Raw genomic sequence first — 21330 nt, 5'->3', positions numbered from 1 at the left:
AGCAATATGAGGGACCCGTCCGAAAACCCTCAATGTAGGCACTGGGCGTGGCTGCAGGGCATAGATGATCCAGTCGTTGGACCACGTCTTTGGCCACGCCAAACGGGTTTTTGTTCTGAGGTCAGTCTTGTTGTATAAAACCAATAAGGGGCACTTTAAGAAGTGCAACTATTTACAACGGAAAGTTTTTCGGCTATTCACCATCCATAGCCCTACAGTCCTTTTACCCTTACTGGGTACACTTATAGAATTTTAAAGGCACACGAAAACAAATAAACTTTTTCAAACTTGCAGCAGTGTTGTACCCTTCCGGGTAACTATTTACAGTCTGTTAACTGAACAGTTTAATAGTGGTGTTCCCTCTGGGGAAACACCTGATTTCTGCAGGCTGACCCAGCCGGGTCATCAGCCTCGTACTGCGGGGGCATGTCCTTTTTCTCCTTCACCACTCTGTACACCTGGAGGGCATACCACCCGCACTCTCCCTTGTGTCGGGTAAAGGTGACACGGTCACTGGGGTAGAGGTCTCGGCCGGGATGCCCCTGTTGGAGATGGGGCTCGATGTCCCGCCGATTAACAAAGACGTCCCGCTCCATCTGCTGCTCTCTGACGAAGCCCCACCCAGCTTCCAGGTCGAACTTCACCACTATCCCCTCCAGACGGGGACTGGGTGTGGTAGATCTGGCCTTGCGGGCCCGGGTTTTGGCCGCCATGTTCCGGGCCTCCATCTGCTCCCAACGCACCTGCCGGTCGTGCTGCTCCTACTCTAGCTGCAGGAGCTCCCGTCTGCAGTGCTCCTCCCTCCTGAGGGCCTGGGTCTGGGTCTCCCACGGGAACCCCATGAGGGCCCGCTCCTGGTTGTCCCACCAAAACTCCTCTCCTCCTTGGCAGGCAACCGGGGGTGCAGGTGTGGGTGTCAGAGGGAGTCCCTGCTGGTCCTCGAATTTGGCGGACCAGTCATAGACGGGACTTCCATACACCCACTCAGGTGCGGAGGCAGGTAGCTCTGGAAGGGGGCCTAGGAGCAGGTTGGTGGAGCAGGCGCCCGGGATCGGAGGCTCTGCCAGGGAGCCCAGGAGCAGGTCAGCACTCTCAGCGCCCAGGACAGGGAGACTCCTCTTACCTGCTCCCGCGGCTGCTCCTGTGCTGCTCTCCGCCTCCTGGCTCTGTTCAGTCTCCTCCGGGGCTGGGGAGCTGCTGGTGGAACGCAGCGCTGGCTGTTGCCGGGTCACGATCTTCCCCAGCAGCTCCTCCTTCCAGCTAGCGATGGCATCCTGCTGGGCCCTCTCCATCCTCTGGCCTAACTCCTGGACCTCGGCATGGAGGAACTCGGTATCCTCCAGGGATAGTTTAGCAATTGCCTCCTCCAGGGTGAGAGGCATCTCTGGTCGCTGCAGGCCATGGACGGGAGCTTGCTCTGGACTCTCCTCCATCTTTCCTGCCGGGTGCTGTCTGTCTAGATTGCCGAGGACTCCGCCCTGTCTCCCAGGTTTCTTCTCTCCTCTCCCCTTTCGGGGGCGGTTCCATGGCAACTTGCTGTCGGCCACACCCGGAGGCAGCTTCCCCAGACTGATGGACAGATCCAGGTATATGGCCGCAGGCGCATGGGGTGGGTTGCTCTTTTGGCACCATTCTGGAACCCGGTCCACGATGTGAGGTGGTTTCTTGTTGTCTTTGGTCTCGCACATAATGGCGCCCGTTCTTCTGGGGCGGGCGCCACATTCAGTATAGAACACAGTCTCTAGGCGCACAATACCTGGTGATAACGGGTGGGTTTATATCCTGTTCGTGACGCCAAAGATGACGCGCCCCCTGGGCCGTGGGGTACTCGGTGCCGGGCCGGTCGTTGCTAGGGGAGATGTCACAGTGGCGGTGACCCGGTCCGTGACCCAGGGCGGTCAATAAAAGGAGATATTTACAGGGGAATTAAAATTCTTATATACAGTTTGTGACGCCACCTGTGGTATGCGGCTAAAGGGAGCCGACGCTGCCGAGCAGATCCTCTGGAACTGGTGTAGATGCAGCAGAGTTGGATTAGCTCTCCACAGTCAGAGCTTAGCTCCAGGGCAGTGTAGATGTTGCTGTTATGGACGTAGCACTCGTGGTGCAGTGTAGTGCAGGGGGTGATGACGTATCAGCAATAATTGACAGAGACAGTGGGGTGCAGTCTTCCGGATTTACTCACAGTTCTTACTTTACTCCTGGTTACAACTGCCCATAGGGGCTCAGCCAACACTCCGGTACCTCCAGAGTACATAACGGGACCCCCTTCTGTGTTTTTTTTCTTCTGGCCATCTCCCTGCACCTCACACCTAGTGTCCCAATCTAGTGACCGCGGACCTTGCCAGGCGACGTCTTCTCTGTCCCCTGGGTCCTCTATGGCCACCTTCTTGGTGAGACAGATGTGGCTTGTGGCTGTAGTACCTGAAATACTGCAGCCTCCGGTTTCCTAGTTGAATATTTGTAATTCTCACTAGTTAGGGGCCGGTCCCCTCTGCGACCCGATCCCTCCACCGCCTGGTAGACTCGGGCATACGGGTGGCCTCCAGCACTGCCCGTACCCCTGGGATCCATTCTTATTTTACTCAAGGAGCCTTCTCTCTGCTCCCGTTCCTTCCTCCTTCCTTCTCTTGGGCCTCCTTACTCAGGCCCGCGCTGTCCCTGAGCAGAGCTCTTGCAGAGCTCCTGCTTCCAACTCTTCCTCTCACTGAAGACCCTGACTCTACTCTCTTCTAGAATGTTCTACCCTCTCTCTTATATCACTCCTTTCAATGCTCCCCTGACTTCTTCTTCCACCCACACCCACTACATGGTTCCCCCTACTTTGGTTCCCCCCACTCCAGCCAAGGACAGGGCTCAGCAGGGAAGCAACGCATCTTGCCCCTCCTGCTGGTCTGGAGTAGTGTAGTGTTGGATGCAGGTGTTAGGGTCCCGGGCAGTACTCCTTCCTTACCTGAGAGTGAGATACCACACCTCTGGGTGAGATGCAGTACCTCTGTGGGGACTGAACCCGCAGGGGCGCCACAGTACTCCAACACGATACCTCTCATCCCCTGCATTATTGAGCCTCCTATAGATCCCACTGGTGCTTCAACAGCGATCTCTTATTTCTGATTTCTTATTTCTCCAGGTCTTTTCCAAGCCAGTGTTTCCATTTATCCACTTAGCTTTATCCCCTCTGGATGCAGTATATAGGTTAGTATGTTTGGAGACGCCGTGGAGAGTGATCTGCTGCCTGCAACATCCTTCAGCATGAACGGTTTGCCAGTGGGTCAGTAATGGTGTGGGGTGGCATTTCTTTGGAGGGCCGCACAGCCCTCCATGTGCTTGCCAGAGGTAGCCTGACTGCCATTAGGTACCAAGATGAGATCCTCAGACCCCTTGTGAGACCATATGCTGGTGCGGATGGCCCTGGGTTCCTCCTAATGCAGGACAATGCCAGACCTCTTGTTGCTGGAGTGTGTCAGCAGTTCCTGCAAGATGAAGGCATTGAAGCTATGGACTGACCCGCTCGTTCCCCAGACCTGAATCCGATTGAGCACATCTGGGACATCATGTCTCGCTCCATCCACCAACGTCACGTTGCACCACAGATTGTCCAGGAGTTGGTGGATGCTTTAGTCCAGGTCTGGGAGGAGATCCCACAGGAGACCATCCGCAACCTCATCAGGAGCATGCCCAGGCATTGTAGATCGGTCATACAGGCACGTGGAGGCCACACACAATACTGAGCCTCATTTTGACTTATTTTAAGGACATTACATCAAAGTTGGATCAGCCTGTAGTGTGTTTTTCCACTTTAATTTTGGGGGTGACTCCAAATCCAGGCCTCCATTGGTTAATAAATTTGATTTCCATTGATGATTTTTGTGTGATTTTGTTGTCAACACATTCAACTTTGTACAGAACAAAGTTTTCAATGAGATTATTTCATTCATTCAGATCTAGGATGTGTTATTTGAGTGTTCCCTTTATTTTTTTGAGCAGTGTATATATATATGTTGTGGAATACCTATACTAACAGGACGTTCAATGGACCCTCTTGTGCTATAGGCACTGCAGTCTGCCACAAACCCTGCCTGCCTGCGTAACTTCTGCTATCACCACTGATTATATGCAGCTGGATTAGTCCACAGAAGGACTGTTAGTTCAGATGGATATATATATGTTATGGAATACTTTTACTAACTATAAACAAGCAAATCTCTCCCTGACTCACCATCACCTCTCCTTACTCTGCCTGTTTCCGGGGTAGACTGTGATGAGCATGGCGGCGCCCGGTCTTAAATAGACCCGATGATGCTGTGCGGCCAGCCAATCACTGTAATGCCACAACCAGATGGCTTTCGGCATTACAGTGCATAGCAAGCAATCCCTGCATGTTCATTGGCTCTCTAAAGAGCGCCAAACATGCAGGGACCCGAGCTCCCATCCGAGCAACCCGGGAAATACTCGCCTAGCTCGTCGAGCACCGTGATGCTCGGGCGAGTACCGAGTAGTGTCAAGCACGTTCGCTCATCACTAATTATAACTATAGTAATCAAATAACTAGATGGATGAGTACAATAACCTGGCAAACTATATACAGTATATGCCAACAAGATTCTAAAAGCACATTGTGCTTATCTCAAAATCCCCCATATATTAATTGTTTTTCTGAATGCTATACACATTTTTGCAGAAGCTATTGTAAAAGGCAATGCATTATTTATGTAGTTATGCAATGTGTACAATTTGCTTTATTAATATTTAGAAGTAAAGTAGAAACGTGTCCACGCACCTTATCTCTAGAATCTCCGGAGACGGAATTATATTGCTGCAGGATTCAAGCAATCCACTTAATTGCAATTAAAGCCTACTCAACCCAAAGCATTATTCTTAATGCTTCATTCAACATGTAATTGGGGTTTAATACACACAGTATAATCTTTTAATAACAACAAAATAGAGCTTCACACATAAATACCACACTCATGTGGCTCTGCAGGTTATTCATTCATTATTAATGCTTTGTGTTAATCTCTATATTTATTGGAGTTAATTAGACACGTGAATCACTAGTAGTGGGTGAACTTTAATTGCTGTTTATTGCATTTTAATGATGTCTGTCATAAGGAGTTTCACATTTCAATTATGCTTTGTAATACCCACGTAATATGAGACACACAATGTCAATATACAACACCCACAGGGGCGTACCTATAAGGGGGCATTGGTAGAAGTTAAATCTAAGTCCTGGAGCCTGAGGAGTCCCAAAGGACACATAAAAGACACATTGTTAACAGTACACGGTAGGGGGGGCTCGGTTACAGATTTAGCATTTTATGTTTCTGAACATCCAAATATACTATGTGTCTGTCCCATGTTATGGTGTTATGACTTATCACTCCACCTTTGGGGCCATTTTTTTTCTACTTAAATGCAGGCGTTTGGGTTAAATATAATTTTTGCAATTGGGTTTCATTAAACACGTTGCACCATTTCACTTCCGTAGCTTTTGTGTTGTATTGCTGGCTGCAGAATGAGTTAACTGAGATTGAATTACAGGAGAATTTGTAATTTACTGCATATCTGTCTTTTTCTGAGCTCCTCTCAGCTAATTTATGCTCACAGACCACAGCAAAGTTAAATGTTCAGGGGCACGAAGAGTCTATAAAAGCAAAACAGTGCAAGATTTTTAATGAAACCCGACAGCAAAAATAATTTTTAGCCTTAATGCATTCATTTAAGTAAAAAAAAATAATAATAATTTTCCCCAAAGGTTGACAAGCAGCCCCTTTAACATATAAATGGAGTTGTGTATTAGTTCCTTACATGACATGTGTTGAGAAAAAATGTGAAGGAGCCATAGCATTTAAAGGGAATCTGTCAGTTTTTCTCATGTAATCTGAGGACAGCATAATGTAGCAGTTTAGACACAGATTTCAGGGATGTGCTGTTCTTTTCATACAATGAATGTTTTATCACCAGGAGATTATCACTGCTAAGACCACAGTGCAGTGAGCCCTGGTTCGACCATGCCTCCTCCTCTGATAAGCAGCTTACTGTCAACAGACAATGTAAACAGAAAGCTGTGGTGTGGGCGAGGTTAGCTTACTGAGTTCTGCTACATGCTGCATCTATAAACTCTGATTGTGTCACATCTGCGGCACCCTGTAAACTAAGTGATACATCGCTGGAATCAGGGTCTCTTTTCCTACATTATGCTGCTCTCAGATGAGGTAGCAAAAACCTGGTGACAGAATCCCTTTAATCAGTGATGGCACTACCTCATTGTGAATATATGGCAGGTGAGTCAGAAATTAGACTCCCAATAATAAGTAAGTCTAGAAATATACTATCACTTTCTACAAAATCTTTTCACTTTTTGGAAAGACTATATCATTACATTGCAATGTTATGTGAATTAAAAATGTATATGCCCTCCACAAAGAACTCCAGAAACTTTTAGTTTGTTTTTACCATCCACATTGGATCCCCCATAATCACCACCTTGTACTGGGCTTATTGAAATTCATCAATTCTGGTTTTGTCATTTCCCAGCTGAAAACTACACTTCCCAAGCTTTTTTGTAATGTATGCTTCTCAGTATGGAAATGATCTCTTTCATTTACATACTGTTATTACTGATTCATCCCTAGCCTCCCCACCATTGGTGCAATGTCAGTCTCTGGCTTCTCATCTAGCCATGTCCATTTTGTTGATTGCAGCTGTCAGTCAATAGTTAAAAATCAAGGAGTAATACAAAAAGTCTCAGCATAACCACAGCCTTATGATGAATTTAGATTTATTGCAGTTGGACTAAAATTTTAATTCTTGAATTGACCAATGGGTGACATTGAAAAATATTACTTGATACCATTTGAAAGTAAAACTATGCATGAAACAATTAATTAGTATGTGAATCTTATAAACGCACAAAATGTCAGTTTTCAAAGTTTTCCCTTTAATTGTATTTTCTTTTTAATTTAAACTATTCATTGACAATTCATAACAAAACATCATTTAGATATAGATATAATTATATGTTGTTTTCTTTTAAACTTTTTCTAATATATGTAGTTAAACAATAGCATTAGATGCAAAAATGTAAAAAATTACTTTCTGGGTTATTCTGCTGTAGTATATATGGACAGCCCACAGTTCCCAATAAAGAAAAATATTCATGTTCATTATATTAATCTGTGAGAAGAGGAATGAATATGTGATTTGTGAAAGGGGGTATGTTACTGATGGGACAGATACAGTGGGGAAAAAAGTATTTAGTCAGCCACCAATTGTGCAAGTTCTCCCACTTAAAAAGATGAGAGAGGCCTGTAATTGACATCATAGGTAGACCTCAACTATGAGAGACAAAATGAGAAAACAAATCCTGAAAATCACATTGTCTGATTGGGAAAGACATTTTTTTCAAATTTTGGTGGAAGATAAGTATTTGGTCAATTACAAACAAGCAAGATTTCTGGCTCTCACAGACCTGTAACTTCTTCTTTAAGAGGCTCCTCTGTCCTCCACTCATTACCTGTAGTACTGGCACCTGTTTGAACTTGTTATCAGTATAAAAGACACCTGTCCACAACCTCAAACAGTCACAGTCCAAATTCCACTATAGTGAAGACCAAAGAGCTGTCGAAGGACACCAGAAACAAAATTGTAGCCCTGCACCAGGCTGGGAAGACTGAATCTGCAGTAGGCAAGCATCTTGGTGTGAAGAAATCAACTGTGGGAGCAATAATTAGAAAATGGAAGACTTACCAGACCACTGATAATCTCCCACGATCTGGGGCTACACACAAGATCTCACCCCGTGGGGTCAAAATGTACTCAAGAACGGTGAGCAAAAATCCCAGAACCACACGTGGGGACCTAGTGAATGACCTGTAGAGAGCTGGGACCAACGTTACAGAGGCTACCATCAGTAACACACTACGCCGCCAGGGACTCAGATCCTGCAGTCCCCCTGCTTAAGCCATTACTTGTCCTGGCCCGTCTGAAGTTTGCTAGAGAGCATTTGGATGATCCAGAAGAGTATTGGGAGAATGTTATATGGTCAGAAGAAACCTAAGTTGAACTGTTTGGTAGAAACACAACTTGTCGTACGAGAAAGAATGCTGAGTTGCATCCAAAGAACACCATACCTACTGTGAAGCATGGGGGTGACAACATCATGCTTTGCTGCTGTTTCTCTGCCAAGGAACCCGGACGACTGATCCGTGTACATGAAAGAATGAATGGGGTCATGTCTTGTGAGATTTTTAGTGCAAACCTCGTTCCAAAGCTAGGGCTTTGAAGATGAAACGTGGCTGGGTCTTTCAGCATGACAGTGATCCCAAGCACACCACCAGGGCAAAGAAGGAGTAGCTTTGTAAGAAGCATTTCAAGGTCCTGGAGTGGCCTAGCCAGTCTCCAGATCTAAACCCTATAGAAAACCTTTGGAGGGAGTTGAAAGTCCCGTGTTGCCCAGCGACAGCCCCAAAACATCACTGCTCTAGAGGAGATCTGCATGGAGAAATGGGCCAACATACCAGCAACAGTGTGTGCCAACCTTGTGAAGACTTACAGAAAACGTTTGACCTCTGTCATTGCCAACAAATCAGACAATGTGATTTTCAGGATTTGTTTTCTCATTTTGTCTCTCATAGTTGAGGTCTACCTATGATGTCAATTACAGGCCTCTCTCATCTTTTTAAGTGGGAGAACTTGCACAATTGGTGGCTGACTAAATACTTTTTTCCCCACTGTATCCCTGGTTCTCTATATAACCCAATCTTTGAGGTAGATGCCATTGAGAAATATGGCAGGAAGGAAATTAACTTTATCCCTCCCAGTAGCATTCGGGTTTCAGCCACGGGGGTGATGCTAGCACAGTTTCAGTCACTGCTTTGTGCATAGAGAGCGGCGACTGTAGTTGCGCCCCGACACTGACTGACAGCCAACTCTAATGCCGGGCTGCTTACAGTCAGTACTGGGGGCTCGCTATACACAGTATACACAGTGCGGTGATTGAACTAGTGCTGGAGCCAACCCTGTCACTGAAACCTGAATGCTATCAGGAGGAATAAAGTTAATTTCCTTCCAGCAGCGGGGGCACTGGACAGATTCAGAATGCTATCTATTAACCTGCAGATTAACTCCATATCTGCAGGTTAATGTTTTTTTTTAATGTGACAGGTTTCATTTAAGTTCTAGCAGAAGTGAAATACTCTGACTACAATTCAGATGAACAGCTTCAAACCACATACGTCTATTTGTAAACTGAAATCAGAAATGGTTGGGGTGGTAGGTGAGTATCACTTAGATTGTTATATTTTACAGCTTCAAGCTCCTGCAGGACATTTATTTTTGCTAGTACAATCCCTTTAACCTTTTACACATATTGTACAAGTGCAACGTGTTGGTGTATGTTCACACTGTGGCCATTAAAAAACACAACCTAGGATAAAAACAAAATGAGCAAATACACTGTAGTAAGTAAATAAGTAAATAGCAAAAATACATGTAAAGGCCCCGTCACACTTAGCGACGCTGCAACGATCCCGACAATGATATGACCTGTCAGGGATCGTTGCTGCGTCGCTATGTGGTCGCTGGTGAGCTGTCAAACAGGCAGGCTCACCAACGATCAGGGGAGCAGCGACATCGTGGAAAGAATCTTTCCACGATGTCCTGCTCCTGGTTACGAGCCTGCTGAAGCAGGAGCAGGCTGGTAACTATGGTAAACATCAGGTTACTAGGGGCACACGCGCTCCTAGTAACCCGTTGTTTATCATGGTTACCACTCTGCTACAGTGAGCGGGAGGTTACCGCTCACTTTAGCAGGCTCGTAACCATGATAAACAACGGGTTACTAGGTGCGCGTGTGCCCCTAGTAACCCGATGTTTATCATGGTTACCAGCCTGATCGCTGCTCCCGCTGGTCACACACAGCGATGTTTGCTGACCAGCGGGAGGGCAACGACCAAAAAATGGTCCAGGACACTTTGCAGCGATCAGCGACCTCACAGCAGGGGCCTGATCGTTGCAAAGTGTCACACATAGCGACATCGCTGGTGAGGTCGCTGTTGCGTCACCAAAACCGTGACACAGCAGCGATCTCGCTATGTGAGACGGGGGCTTAAGTAACATAGGGTAATTAGTTAAAACTATTTTGATCAAAAAAGCCATAAAAGTCATCCCACACGACTAGGTGTATCCAATTGGGACAGTCCTATCTCTAGTGATTTACATAGGAACAGGTAATAAAAATGCACCAAAGAACCAGAAAATGAGAAATAAAAGCAGAGTTTATGGTTACATATTAAAAGTGTACAAGATATTAAAAACAGGGTGAATGACAAGTGAAAAGACCAAAGAAATATGGTACCGCAGTAAAGCAAGGCAACTAGTAAATGCATATAAGATAATACAAGAGGTACAGTAATACGTGTAGCCTTAAGGGCAAAGTCAGAGGCAGAGCGTTATGTACACTTATAGTCAGTACAATGAATGTGTGTCAGCAGTGACCTCTGGAAACAGTCAAATACCAGAATCGTAGTTGGATACAGTCCCATACAGCAAGATACCACTCTTGAAAAAAGTTTAAAATAAGTTACCTTGCTCAAATTCTGCAGTGCCACCCCCCCAACGCGCATTTCGGCTAGCATGCCTTCTTCTGGGGGAGTGCATTATTTTGATCAAAAAAGCATAAAATTGATCCCACACAACAAGGTATACCCAATTGGGACAGTCCTATCTCTAGTGATTTACATGTGCTATTGCTATTTACTCATTTACTTATGTAGAGTATTTGCTCATTTTGTATTTTTTTCCAGGTTGTGTCTTTCACACTACTCAGTTATATTAAATTTTTTATACTCCAAATAAAACCAGAGCAATGAGATTTTTGCTAATTACAGGTGTCCTGGCATTTCCTTTTGATGAACCAGATGAACAGAAAAACATTAATGACCGATGTGATATTTATTGATTCTCTGCCACGAGTACTTTATTCAGGTAAATATGATATAAGGCAATAGTAATATTTATCCTATATTACACCAGACTCTGACACCTTGATGAGACCAAATAATATCCCACAGTTTTTGATCAGTCTGTCAACTCTGGTGCTTCATCCTATACTATCCTTGCTTCTTGACTTAAGTTACTGTAGATTCAAACTAAACCTTTAAGTGAACCTGTCACTAGATTCATGCTGCCCAAACCACCAGCAACATGAAACAGAGCCTAGTTGCATTATTGCAGCTAGATGGGTCTTTCTCTGAAACGTTGCAGTGTTTTAGAAAGAGCATAGTTTGAAAATTAGTCCGTACGTAAATGGAAGGGACCTATCACTCACTTGGAGTAGGGCAGGTAAAAGCCAGCCGGGAGTGACATCGGATTAGTCCCGTCTCTGCCTGTAGTCCCCAGCTGGATCTGTAAACTGTTTTTTCTGCAACACCAGAGCGCTTCAGAGTAAAACATACCTGCTTGCAATCGGGCTCTGATTCATTCTGGCCATGGTTCAATGGAATCCCTTTAAATGTATATCCAAATTTTAACAGCAGTCCAAAACTAAGTGTTATTTATTTTTTCATATATCTTTATTCTGGCTCCGTTTTACAACTCTCAAAATCACCTACATACATAGATTTAAAACAACAACTTGGTTGTCTTCTGCCTCCACTAGAGGGAGCTCTGTATTACTGCATATTGCGTTACTTTTTAGTTCAATCTATATACAATATGTGATAAGCTCATACAATATTTGATAGAGGCCCTTTATATATATAAAAATCATATTTAAGGCTGGACATACATGTGATATGTCAGTGAAGTCTAAAAACTTCAGTGTCATACCATGTGGACTTGTCAGATGAAGAAATCAGACCTGCTTTTTTTCTATATTCCTCATTGGTATAGATTTCAAATGAATTTGAAAAATTAGAAAATACAGTTTAATTGTAAATTAAAATTGTCACTAGAAATTGCCTCTAAAAGCCAGAAAATGGGGCCTCCATGGTCCATGCATTACATGGATGCATATTTATTCAATTGTTGCCCATAACATTTTCATTTGTTGCAGTTGATGGGGCATCAGTTAATTTCCTAAGTGATAATGACTGATAGGGACAGGGCCGGCGTCAGCACCCGGCGCACCTGGGCAAGTGCCGGGGCCCTGAGCAGACGGGGGGGCCCACTCGCTATGGGACCCGTGAGCGGAGGAAAGTGGTGCCAGCGCCCGCTCCCCCCGCTTGCTCAGGGCCCCGGCAGCCGAAGCAATACTTACCTCTACCCGTGCCTCCGCAGCAGCTCCTGTCTCTTCCGCGGCTGCTGCACTGTGACGTCTCAGGTCAGAGGGCGCTGTGACGTCTTTACTCCGCGCCCTCCCCTGAGCCGTCACAGCACAGAGCGGGAAGACGCCGGCGCGCATGAGGAGCCTGGAGCAGCGGCAGCAGGTGAGGAGTGAGGTGAGTATTTGATTTTTTTTTTTTATTGTATGGAGGCGTGGGGCATTATAAGGGAGGGGAGGTGGGGTGGTGTGACATCCTGCATGGGGCATTATAAGCGAGGGGGGGGGTGACATCCTGCATGGGGCATTATAAGGGAGGGGGGTGTGACATCCTGCATGGGGCATTATAAGCGAGGGGGCGGTGTGATATCCTGCATGGGGCATTATAAGGGAGGGGGGTGTGGCATCCTTCATGGGGCATTATAAGCGAGGGGGGGTGTGACATCCTGCATGCGGCATTATAAGCGAGGGGGTGTGTGTGTGACATCCTGCATAGGGCATTATAAGCGAGGGGGTGTGTGTGACATCCTGCATGGGGCATTATAAGGGAGGGGGGGTGACATCCTGCATGGGGCATTATATGGGGGTGTGACATCCTGCATGGGGCATTATAAGGGAGTGGGGGTGTGTGACATCCTGCATGCGGCATTATATGGGGGTGTGACATCCTGCATGGGGCATTATATGGGGGTGTGACATCCTGCATGGGGCATTGTAAGAGAGGGGGGGTATGTGACATCCTGCATGGGGCATTATAAGGGAGGGGGGGTGACATCCTGCATGGGGCATTATAAGGGAGGGGGGGTGTGACATCCTGCATGGGGCATTATAATTGAGGGGGGATGTGTGACATCCTGCATGGGGCATTATAAGGGAGTGGGGGTGTGTGACATCCTGCATGGGGCATTATAAGGGAGGGGTGGTGTGACATCCTGCATGGGGCATTATAAGGGAGGGGTGTGTGCGACATCCTGCATGGGGCATTATAAGGGAGGGAGTGTGACATCCTGCATGGGGCATTATAAGGGAAGGGGGATGTGTGACATCCTGCATGGGGCATTATAAAGGAGGGGGTGTGACATCCTGCATGGGGCATTATAAGGGATGGGGGGTGTGACATCCTGCATGGGGCATTATATGGGGGAACAGCCTATATGGGGCATTATGTGGGGGGAACAGCCTGTGTGGGGCATTATGTGGGGGGAACAGCCTGCATGAGGCATTATGTGGGGGGAACAGCCTGCATGAGGCATTATGTGGGGGGAATAGCCTGCATGAGGCATTATGTGGGGGGAACAGCCTGCATGGAGTGTTATATGGGGTCCAGTGTTCTGTAGGGAGCATTATATGGGGGCCAGTATCCTTTATGGAGTGTTATATGGGGGCCAGTATCCTGTATGGAGCGTTATATGGGCGCCAGTATACTGTGTGGAGCGATTTGTCGGTTTCTGAGTTATTGTGGAATTTACAATAGATATCGGTCATGTAATGTAAGAAGTGAAATCTTCGGCATTGTACTATATATATATATTTCTCTGCGGTATCTGTGGTTCATGAATCGTGTATGTGTTAAAGGGGCCCACTGAGACTCTTTCGCCCAGGGCCCACAAAAACCTGGAGACGACCCTGGATAGGGACCTCCTTTAAAAACCCTACAAAATTAGCAATCGAATCCTCCCAAAATCAGCAATCCTGGAGGACCCATCCAATAAAGGTATGTGCACACAGTTAGTATTGGCAGCACTTTGAACGCAGTATACTTTATGCTGTGTCCAAAGCGTTGCACGCAGTTGAATCTGCATGTTTTTCATTGAACACATGCAGATTCACCGCATCTTATACATTACAGTGATATAATTTCTCTTGCGGAGACTAGCGTCTCTGCAAGACAAATTTACATACTGCGGTCTGTAAAGACGCGCTGCATGTCCGTGGCTGATCTGCAGGAGCACGGAGACGCATAGTGGGCATGGGATTTCTTGAAATGCCATCCACTACGCTCTAACATCTGGCCACTGCCGATTGCATGCAGCGCAAGTGTGCTGCGTCCAACCCGCAGTGATTACTGATCGTGTGCCCGCACCCTAACACTTTTATAAAGAGTTTCATCTACTTGCATTTTTTAAAAATGTTTTTCATATTTAAAATTATTTCTATAGCCATCCTATTATCCCTGGAGCAGATGAAGGAGGAAATGTGTATGAGAATGAGGAGGAGCACCTTCACAATACAAAGACTTTGCTATGCAGTTTGTGTGTTGCATGGATTTATCCAAACACAGAGGATATATCCTCAAACGGGTTTGAAACACTTACTAGAAATGAGTCCTATGCAGCTACAACAGGTAATCTTAGGCATTCATCATATTATGGCATTCATCATAATATTTAAAGAGGTTGTCCACTATTATACATGATGCCCCATCGATTTAAAGAGTGAAGTGTTTTTGTAATTACCTTCTTTTGTCATTCTTGCTTGTGAGTGGCACTATCGCTAACCGCAGACTAGGCATCACATGACTCGGCTGCAGCCTCGGCTGATATCCACTGATGTCACGTCAAGTTTCAGCTGCAGTGAGGCGTGACCCAGTCATGCGCACCCCCCGATTGATGGGCTGTGGGCGGGGTTTAACCACACGTCACAACCCACCACAGGCAAGAATGACAAAAGATAATTACAAAGACACTTAATTCCACTCTTTATTCAATGGGGGCATAATGTATAGTGGTGGACATTCTCTTTAACTGTTATAAAGCCTGTATTGTTATGTTTACCTTTCAGAATTTCTTTATGTGAGAATTAAAGAAGCACTCTCATCAAAATTTTTATCCTTTTAATATATTGCAGTCATCATATCATATAACACTGAACTTACAATTGCTCACTTTACCCTTTTACCCTGCTAATTCTTCTTTTTTCCATTAGGTCTATGACATCACGTGATTTTAAATCGACTAGCTGAATCCTGCAAATCTCTGTGTAGAAACAGGAAGTCTCTTTTCCCTGCATGAGTCAACACTGCTAAAGTCCTGGGCAGGGGGAGGAGCAGAGCAGCGGGGTCAGGAGGTGAAGAGGGGGAGGAATCATGTAGGGAAAAGAGACTTCCTGTTTCTAAATAGAGCAGAGAAAATAGAAGAATTAACTGGGTGGAAAGGCAAAATTAACAATTGTGACAACACAGTGCTATATGCCATGATGATTGCAATATATTAAGAGGATGAAAACTTTGATGGAAGAAGTGCTTCTTTAATAGCAGCATCAATTTATATTTAAATAAATTAGTGAAGTCATTTCTAGAATTCCAGGAAACATTGCAGAAAATTCATTCTACCCTAAAATGAACTAACAGTGAAACATTCACTCTCTTGCTATTAAATCATCATATACCATTGGAATAACTCTTGCCCATGTTACAGATGGTTCAGTGATATGCTTTTTAGGGCTCCAGTGACTCCTGTTAGAACTACAAAGTTGTCACGGCCACTACTGAATTATTTTCAATCCTAGATTTCAGTTATTGCACCATATTACTAAAGTATAACTCCAGAAGTTTCCACTTTGTACAGTGGTCCATTACAGAACTGGGTTAGGACTAGATAAGTATCATGTAAATAGTATGGCTGTGGCTATATCTTGAGAACAGATACATTTACATATTTTCTGAAAATAAAAATTATGACATTCGAGAATACCTCTAAGGTAATTAAGTGATGGGCCCACTTTAATAGAGCACCAAACTTAGAAAATAATTCTTAAAGGGTTATTCACAAGTTTGAAAAGTTACATCCATGGTATAGGGGATAACTTTCTAATCTCTGGGGGTCTTAACCCAACATATCCCAAGAGCCAGGACTCTGAAGAGCCCCAGGTGAATGGAGCGGAAGTTGATCATGTGCACTGCCACAACATTCATTCTTAATGGGACTATTGGAGATTGCTGAGCACTGAGATTCACTGATCTTTGATATTCCCATTAGATTGAATGGAGCGACAATGCTCATGATCAACCGCTGCTTCATTCATCTGGGGCTTCAGACCACCAGTTCTCGAGATCAGTGGGGCCCTAGCAGTCAGACACCACTGGCATAACCCATGGCCCGCATACCGAAAGTTTTGCTGTCAAACATTGACAGATGCATTTAATAAGGGATTTGCAGCAGTGATCGGAGCTGAGATGAACTTCGATCGCAGCTGTTAAATGCTGTCTAGCAAAGTCAGCACCTGTATAGGTCGGGCTCAAGCTCCTGAGCCTGCTCCATACACCAATACTCTTTGTGTGCATATGGTACATGTATATCACATGTTGGGAAGGGGTAATTTTAATATGAGCAAAACTGGATTTAAGAGAATGAGAAATTAAAAGCGGAATTGTTGATATACTTTTTAATTTCTTGTGTTTAGTGTTCCTTCAAGGAGCTATGCTGAAAGAAGCTGACTTTAAATTATATCCACACTCTTTTATATGGTGTACATTTCTAGCCTGTTAGATATTGAGATACATAATTTACATTTAGAGTAGTTCTAGGTCGGTACTGTGATGGTTTCTTGCTATTATAATGGGATTTCCTCTGACACAAAAGATTTATGGAAATGTTTACTTGTACAATTAGGCCCTGAGTACAGTCTTGTCTACCTATGACAAAATGAAAAGCTGCGATAAGAACTTTATTGAAGCAGTGATGGAAGAAGTAAACTCTGTATATGCTTGTCTTGCTCTGACGCTGAACGACGCAGAATACATTAAAGCTGTTGTGTATGAAATCCTGTCCTGCAGCCTAGAGGAACAAGGTAAAATATAATGCCAGTGAATTCAAGTAATCTTCTTTAGTGTGAGGATTTGAAATTCTTCACTTGCTCCATGCACATAAACATATAACTGCTTCATGTATGAGCCATATATTTAGATATTTACTACTAGGGAAATGATTCTAGGAAAGGCTTTCCTGACTTCGCAGCAAGTGATCTAATCCCATCCTTGGCTTTAAACATAATGCTCATGCAATGAGTATTAATGCAGCCATGTACATAAGTCATATGCACACAGCAGGGCTGGAACAAGGTATTTTGGTGCCCTAGGCAGATGAAGCCAATGGTGCCCTTCCCCAGTGAACCCTCAGCCCCAAAGCAAAGGAATGGGTGAGAGACTAAGTTAACAGGACTGCTAACGCACCTCCCCCTCCTCCTCCAATGGGTCAGGTAACAAGCTGTGACAACCACTTAGACTAAAATTGTTATTTTGTCACCAAAAAATATCAGCAAAGCTAAAAACTGATGTCATATTCTTATACTGACCAGTACATTAATATGAAACCAAAATCATCATCAGTACATAAATAGAACTCTAGAAGCATCAATAGTACATAAATAAGGCACCAGAACCATCATTCGTAAATAAATAGTTCACTAGAACCACCATTGGTACATGGATACATCACCAGAACCACCATAAGTACATGAATACGACACCAGAACCACCATCAGTACATTAATGCATGATCAGAACCACCATCAGTAAATAAATACAAAAGTACCATCTTTAGCACATGAATACATCACCAGAACAACCATCAGTGCACGACTGTACCACCAGAATCACCATAAGTTCATGACTACATCACCAAGCTTAGTAACATTGTTAAGGGCATACTGGGAGTTGTAGGTTTATGCGATACAAATGTATATGGAGCTGACTTGAAAATACAGTTGATTGCTGTATGTTCCTGGGTAGAAAGAAGTTGGGAAAAGGGGAAAGAGAGCGCTACCTGAGCGTAGAATATCCTCCATGTGATTGCACCACATTTGGAAGATTCAACAATTTTTTGGTTACTCTTTCTTCTACGGGAGTGACGCGCCCCCTGGGCTGTGTGTGGGGGAATACCCGGAGCCGGGTCTCTGTGTAATGTCAGGGGTTGTAGTCTCCGTGGCGGCGACCCGGTCCCATGGCTCAGGGTGGTCAAACCAGTGGATGATTTGTTTACTTAGTTTTTAATGTTTAAATGTCCGACTACGCCACCCATGGATTGCGGTCACTGAGAACCGCCGCTGCGGGGCAGACCGCTGAGGCTGATGTTGTGTGCACAGCAGAGGGTAGTATAACTCCCCACGGGAGGAGTATGGCCTCAGGGCAGCGTGTGTAGACGGTGAGGGTTGTGGTGCATGGGCGCAGCAGAAATGACTCAGAGTCCGTGCAGTGCAGTTCAGGGTCTTTACTGTTGGTAATGAAGGAGGCCCTGCCGGGAGTACTGGCTAACATTAGAGGCCTGGTCAGTCTGTGAGTGAACAAGAGTCCCCCTGGCCAGATGGAGGTGTAGACTGCACTCTTCCTGGCTACCCTGCTGTAGTCGTGTAGTAGCCCACGTCCCTGAGTGTACCGTGTGGTGCTCACCCGTGTGGCTGGTGTCTTGGGGCCTTTGGTACCTTCCGCTCCTCGATGGCGGTGCCGGTCCCTTGCGTGTGACTGAGCCTCCGGGCTTTCTATGGCCAGAGGACCTGAAATCCCCTGCCAGGTGGTTTCTGCTGCTGGATGTGGATATCCTCACAGCCTCGGACTCCGGTGTCCGGTTCTCTGCGTCTTCTGCCAGGATGAGCTCCATCAGCTCCAATCCCTGGCTCTCTGCTCCTGTGTTGCCTCCAGAGCTCCTTGCTGCTCTGCTCTGTCCCTTCCTCTGGAACTAACTAACTAACCCCGCCCCAGATTCAGTTTATAAAGGGCAGGATCCTCCCCTTCCTGGACTGGGGCAGGAGGCATTGCATGCAACAGTGCTCCTGACCAGGAAAACCCATGCTCGCTCTCAGACATGGTATTTCTACCACTGTGGTAACCAGACCCCTGGGGTGCCACATTCCCCCCTGCATGCCTGCGCTCTGCAGTGTCTATGAAGGATGGCATGCTGGATGGCAGCGCTCAGCTGTGATCCAGCCTGTCATCTTAATGCCATCCCAGCGTGGAAGAATTCTCCTGCTCAAGCGCTGAGCGCTGAGAATTTTACCACGCTGTCAGTGACGTGCATGAGGTGAGCTGAGTTCATTGGACATGAGCTCACCTCATGCACGTCACTGACAGCGTGGGAAAATTCCCCTGCACTCACCGCATGCGCAGGAGAATTTTCCCACACTGTCAGTGACGTGCATGAGGTGAGCTGTGTTCATTGGACATCACCTCGGCTCATCTTTATGCTGTCACAGCCAGACACTGAGAAGTGCAAGAATGCCTGCGCTTCTCAGTCTCTGCGGCATGGCAAGCTGGATGGCAGCGTTCTGCTGCGTTCCAGCCTGTCATGTGAATGTAGCAGAGCTGAAGCTGTCGTGGGAACCATGGAAAGGTAAGGATGATGTTGCTTTATTGTTTTACTTTTATTGCAGGAGATCGTTGGCTTCAGCTGGAATGGGCGTGATGGTAAGTATGGTTTAATTTAGAACAATAAAGAATTGTGTCTTTATTTAAATTAAAGGACTTTATTCTGGGTGTTTGTGTTTTTTTTTAACTTTGACTATGGGGTTAGTAATGGGGGTGTCTTATAGACGCCTCTCCATTACTAACCTGGGCTTCATGTCAGCTGGCATTATAAGCTGACATCAACCCCAGCCCTATTACCCCACTGCCACCGCTACAGGGCAGTGGGAAGAGCGAGGCTAAGTGCCAGAATTGGTGCATCCTATGGATGCGGCATTTCTGGAGCGGCTGACGGCTGGTGTTTCTAGCCTGGGAGGGGGCCAATATTCATGGCACCCTTCCTGGGCTATTAATATCAGCCCCCAGCTGTCTGCCTAGCCTTTGCTAGCTATTAAAATAGGGGGGACCCCACATCATTTTTTTGGGGTCCCCAATTTTAATAGCTAGTAAAGGCTAGGTATTCAGCTGGGGGCTGATATTAGTAGCCTGGGAAGCTCAGTGGGTATTACCCCCTTCCCAGGCTTCAAACATCTGCCCCAGCCGTCTGCTTAACCTCCGCTAGAGAATAAAATTACGGGGAACCCCACGCCAATTTTTTTTTAAATAAATCCTTTATTTTAACACTAAATGACAAGTACAGTAATCAACACTATCACTGTACTTCTTATATATGTGACTGACATGTTTCTATCTATCTAATCTATGTGTGATGCTCTATTCTTTCTGTTATAAATTGTCGGGTACCGATGCTGAATTGCCGGCCGGCTTTTTTAAAGAGACGGTGCATGAAAACACTAATATTTTTTTAAATAAATCTTTTAACACTAAATGACAAGTACAGTAACCAACACTGTCACTGTACTTCTTATATATGTGACTGACATGTTTCTATCTATCTAATCTATGTGTGATGCTCTATTCCTTCTTGTCTAAATTGTCGGGTACCGGTGTATGCCGCTGCTGAATTGCCGGCCGGATTTTTTAAAGTGAGTGTCTTCTGAGCAGTTTGTCAGCTTTTGGACACCTTTGAAGGTGTTTTCTATGTGTTTCTATGTGTTTTTGTTTGCCTGCCATTGGTTTTAACGGTGTTCGACGGTGTTCGACGGTGTTCTAAGGTGTTCGACGAACAGTTCCACGAACATCCCGGTGTTCGACGAACTGAACCGAACCCGAACACTACGGGGGTGGCTCAACACTACTGTTAAGTCCTTGACAGGGACCACCACCAGGAACCGGGAGTAGTTGTCTACAATGGTGAGGGCGTAGACGTACCCGGACCTACTTGGAACCAGCTTCACATGGTCCAGGGCTACCAGTTCTAGAGGCTACTTGGTGATGATGGGCTGCAGGGGAGTTTTCTGGCTGGCACGGTCCTTTCTTCTTAGGTTGCACGGGCCGCAGTCTCTGCACCATCTCTCAATGGCCCCTCTCATGCCTACCCAGAAGAACCGTTCACGCAACAGAAACTCCAAGTTCTTCCACCCAAAGTGCCCTCCTCCGTCGTGGTATGTCTCCAGGACCATAGCCGCGTCTCGTCTTGGGACCACTACCTGCCAGGACAGCTCATGTGTTCGGGAGTTGACATTTCTCCTGCACAGCTTCCCCTTGTAGAGAAACAGTTTACTCTTCTCCCTCCACAGCTGTTTGGTCTCTTCCGGAGCGTCTGGGT

The 21330-nt window shown here is 45.7% G+C and overlaps 1 protein-coding gene across 1 annotated transcript in view; it reads left to right on the top strand.

Annotated features, from left to right (window-relative positions):
- Window positions 1-21330, top strand: part of LOC141213014 (uncharacterized) — a 903379-nt gene that overhangs the window by 746201 nt on the left and 135848 nt on the right. Inside the window, 3 exon segments of the mRNA XM_073665145.1 lie at window positions 10896-10992; window positions 14428-14612; window positions 16879-17056. Of these exon segments, the coding sequence (XP_073521246.1) occupies window positions 10896-10992; window positions 14428-14612; window positions 16879-17056 (460 nt within the window).

Source organism: Phyllobates terribilis, unplaced genomic scaffold (genome assembly GCF_046119375.1).
Source record: "Phyllobates terribilis strain yellow unplaced genomic scaffold, ASM4611937v1 Scaffold_2__4_contigs__length_985480577, whole genome shotgun sequence".
In the NCBI taxonomy this organism is placed as follows: Eukaryota; Metazoa; Chordata; class Amphibia; order Anura; family Dendrobatidae; genus Phyllobates; species Phyllobates terribilis.
The sequence above is the reverse complement of the archived record's forward strand: the minus strand, read 5'-3'. Positions and strand labels throughout refer to the sequence as shown.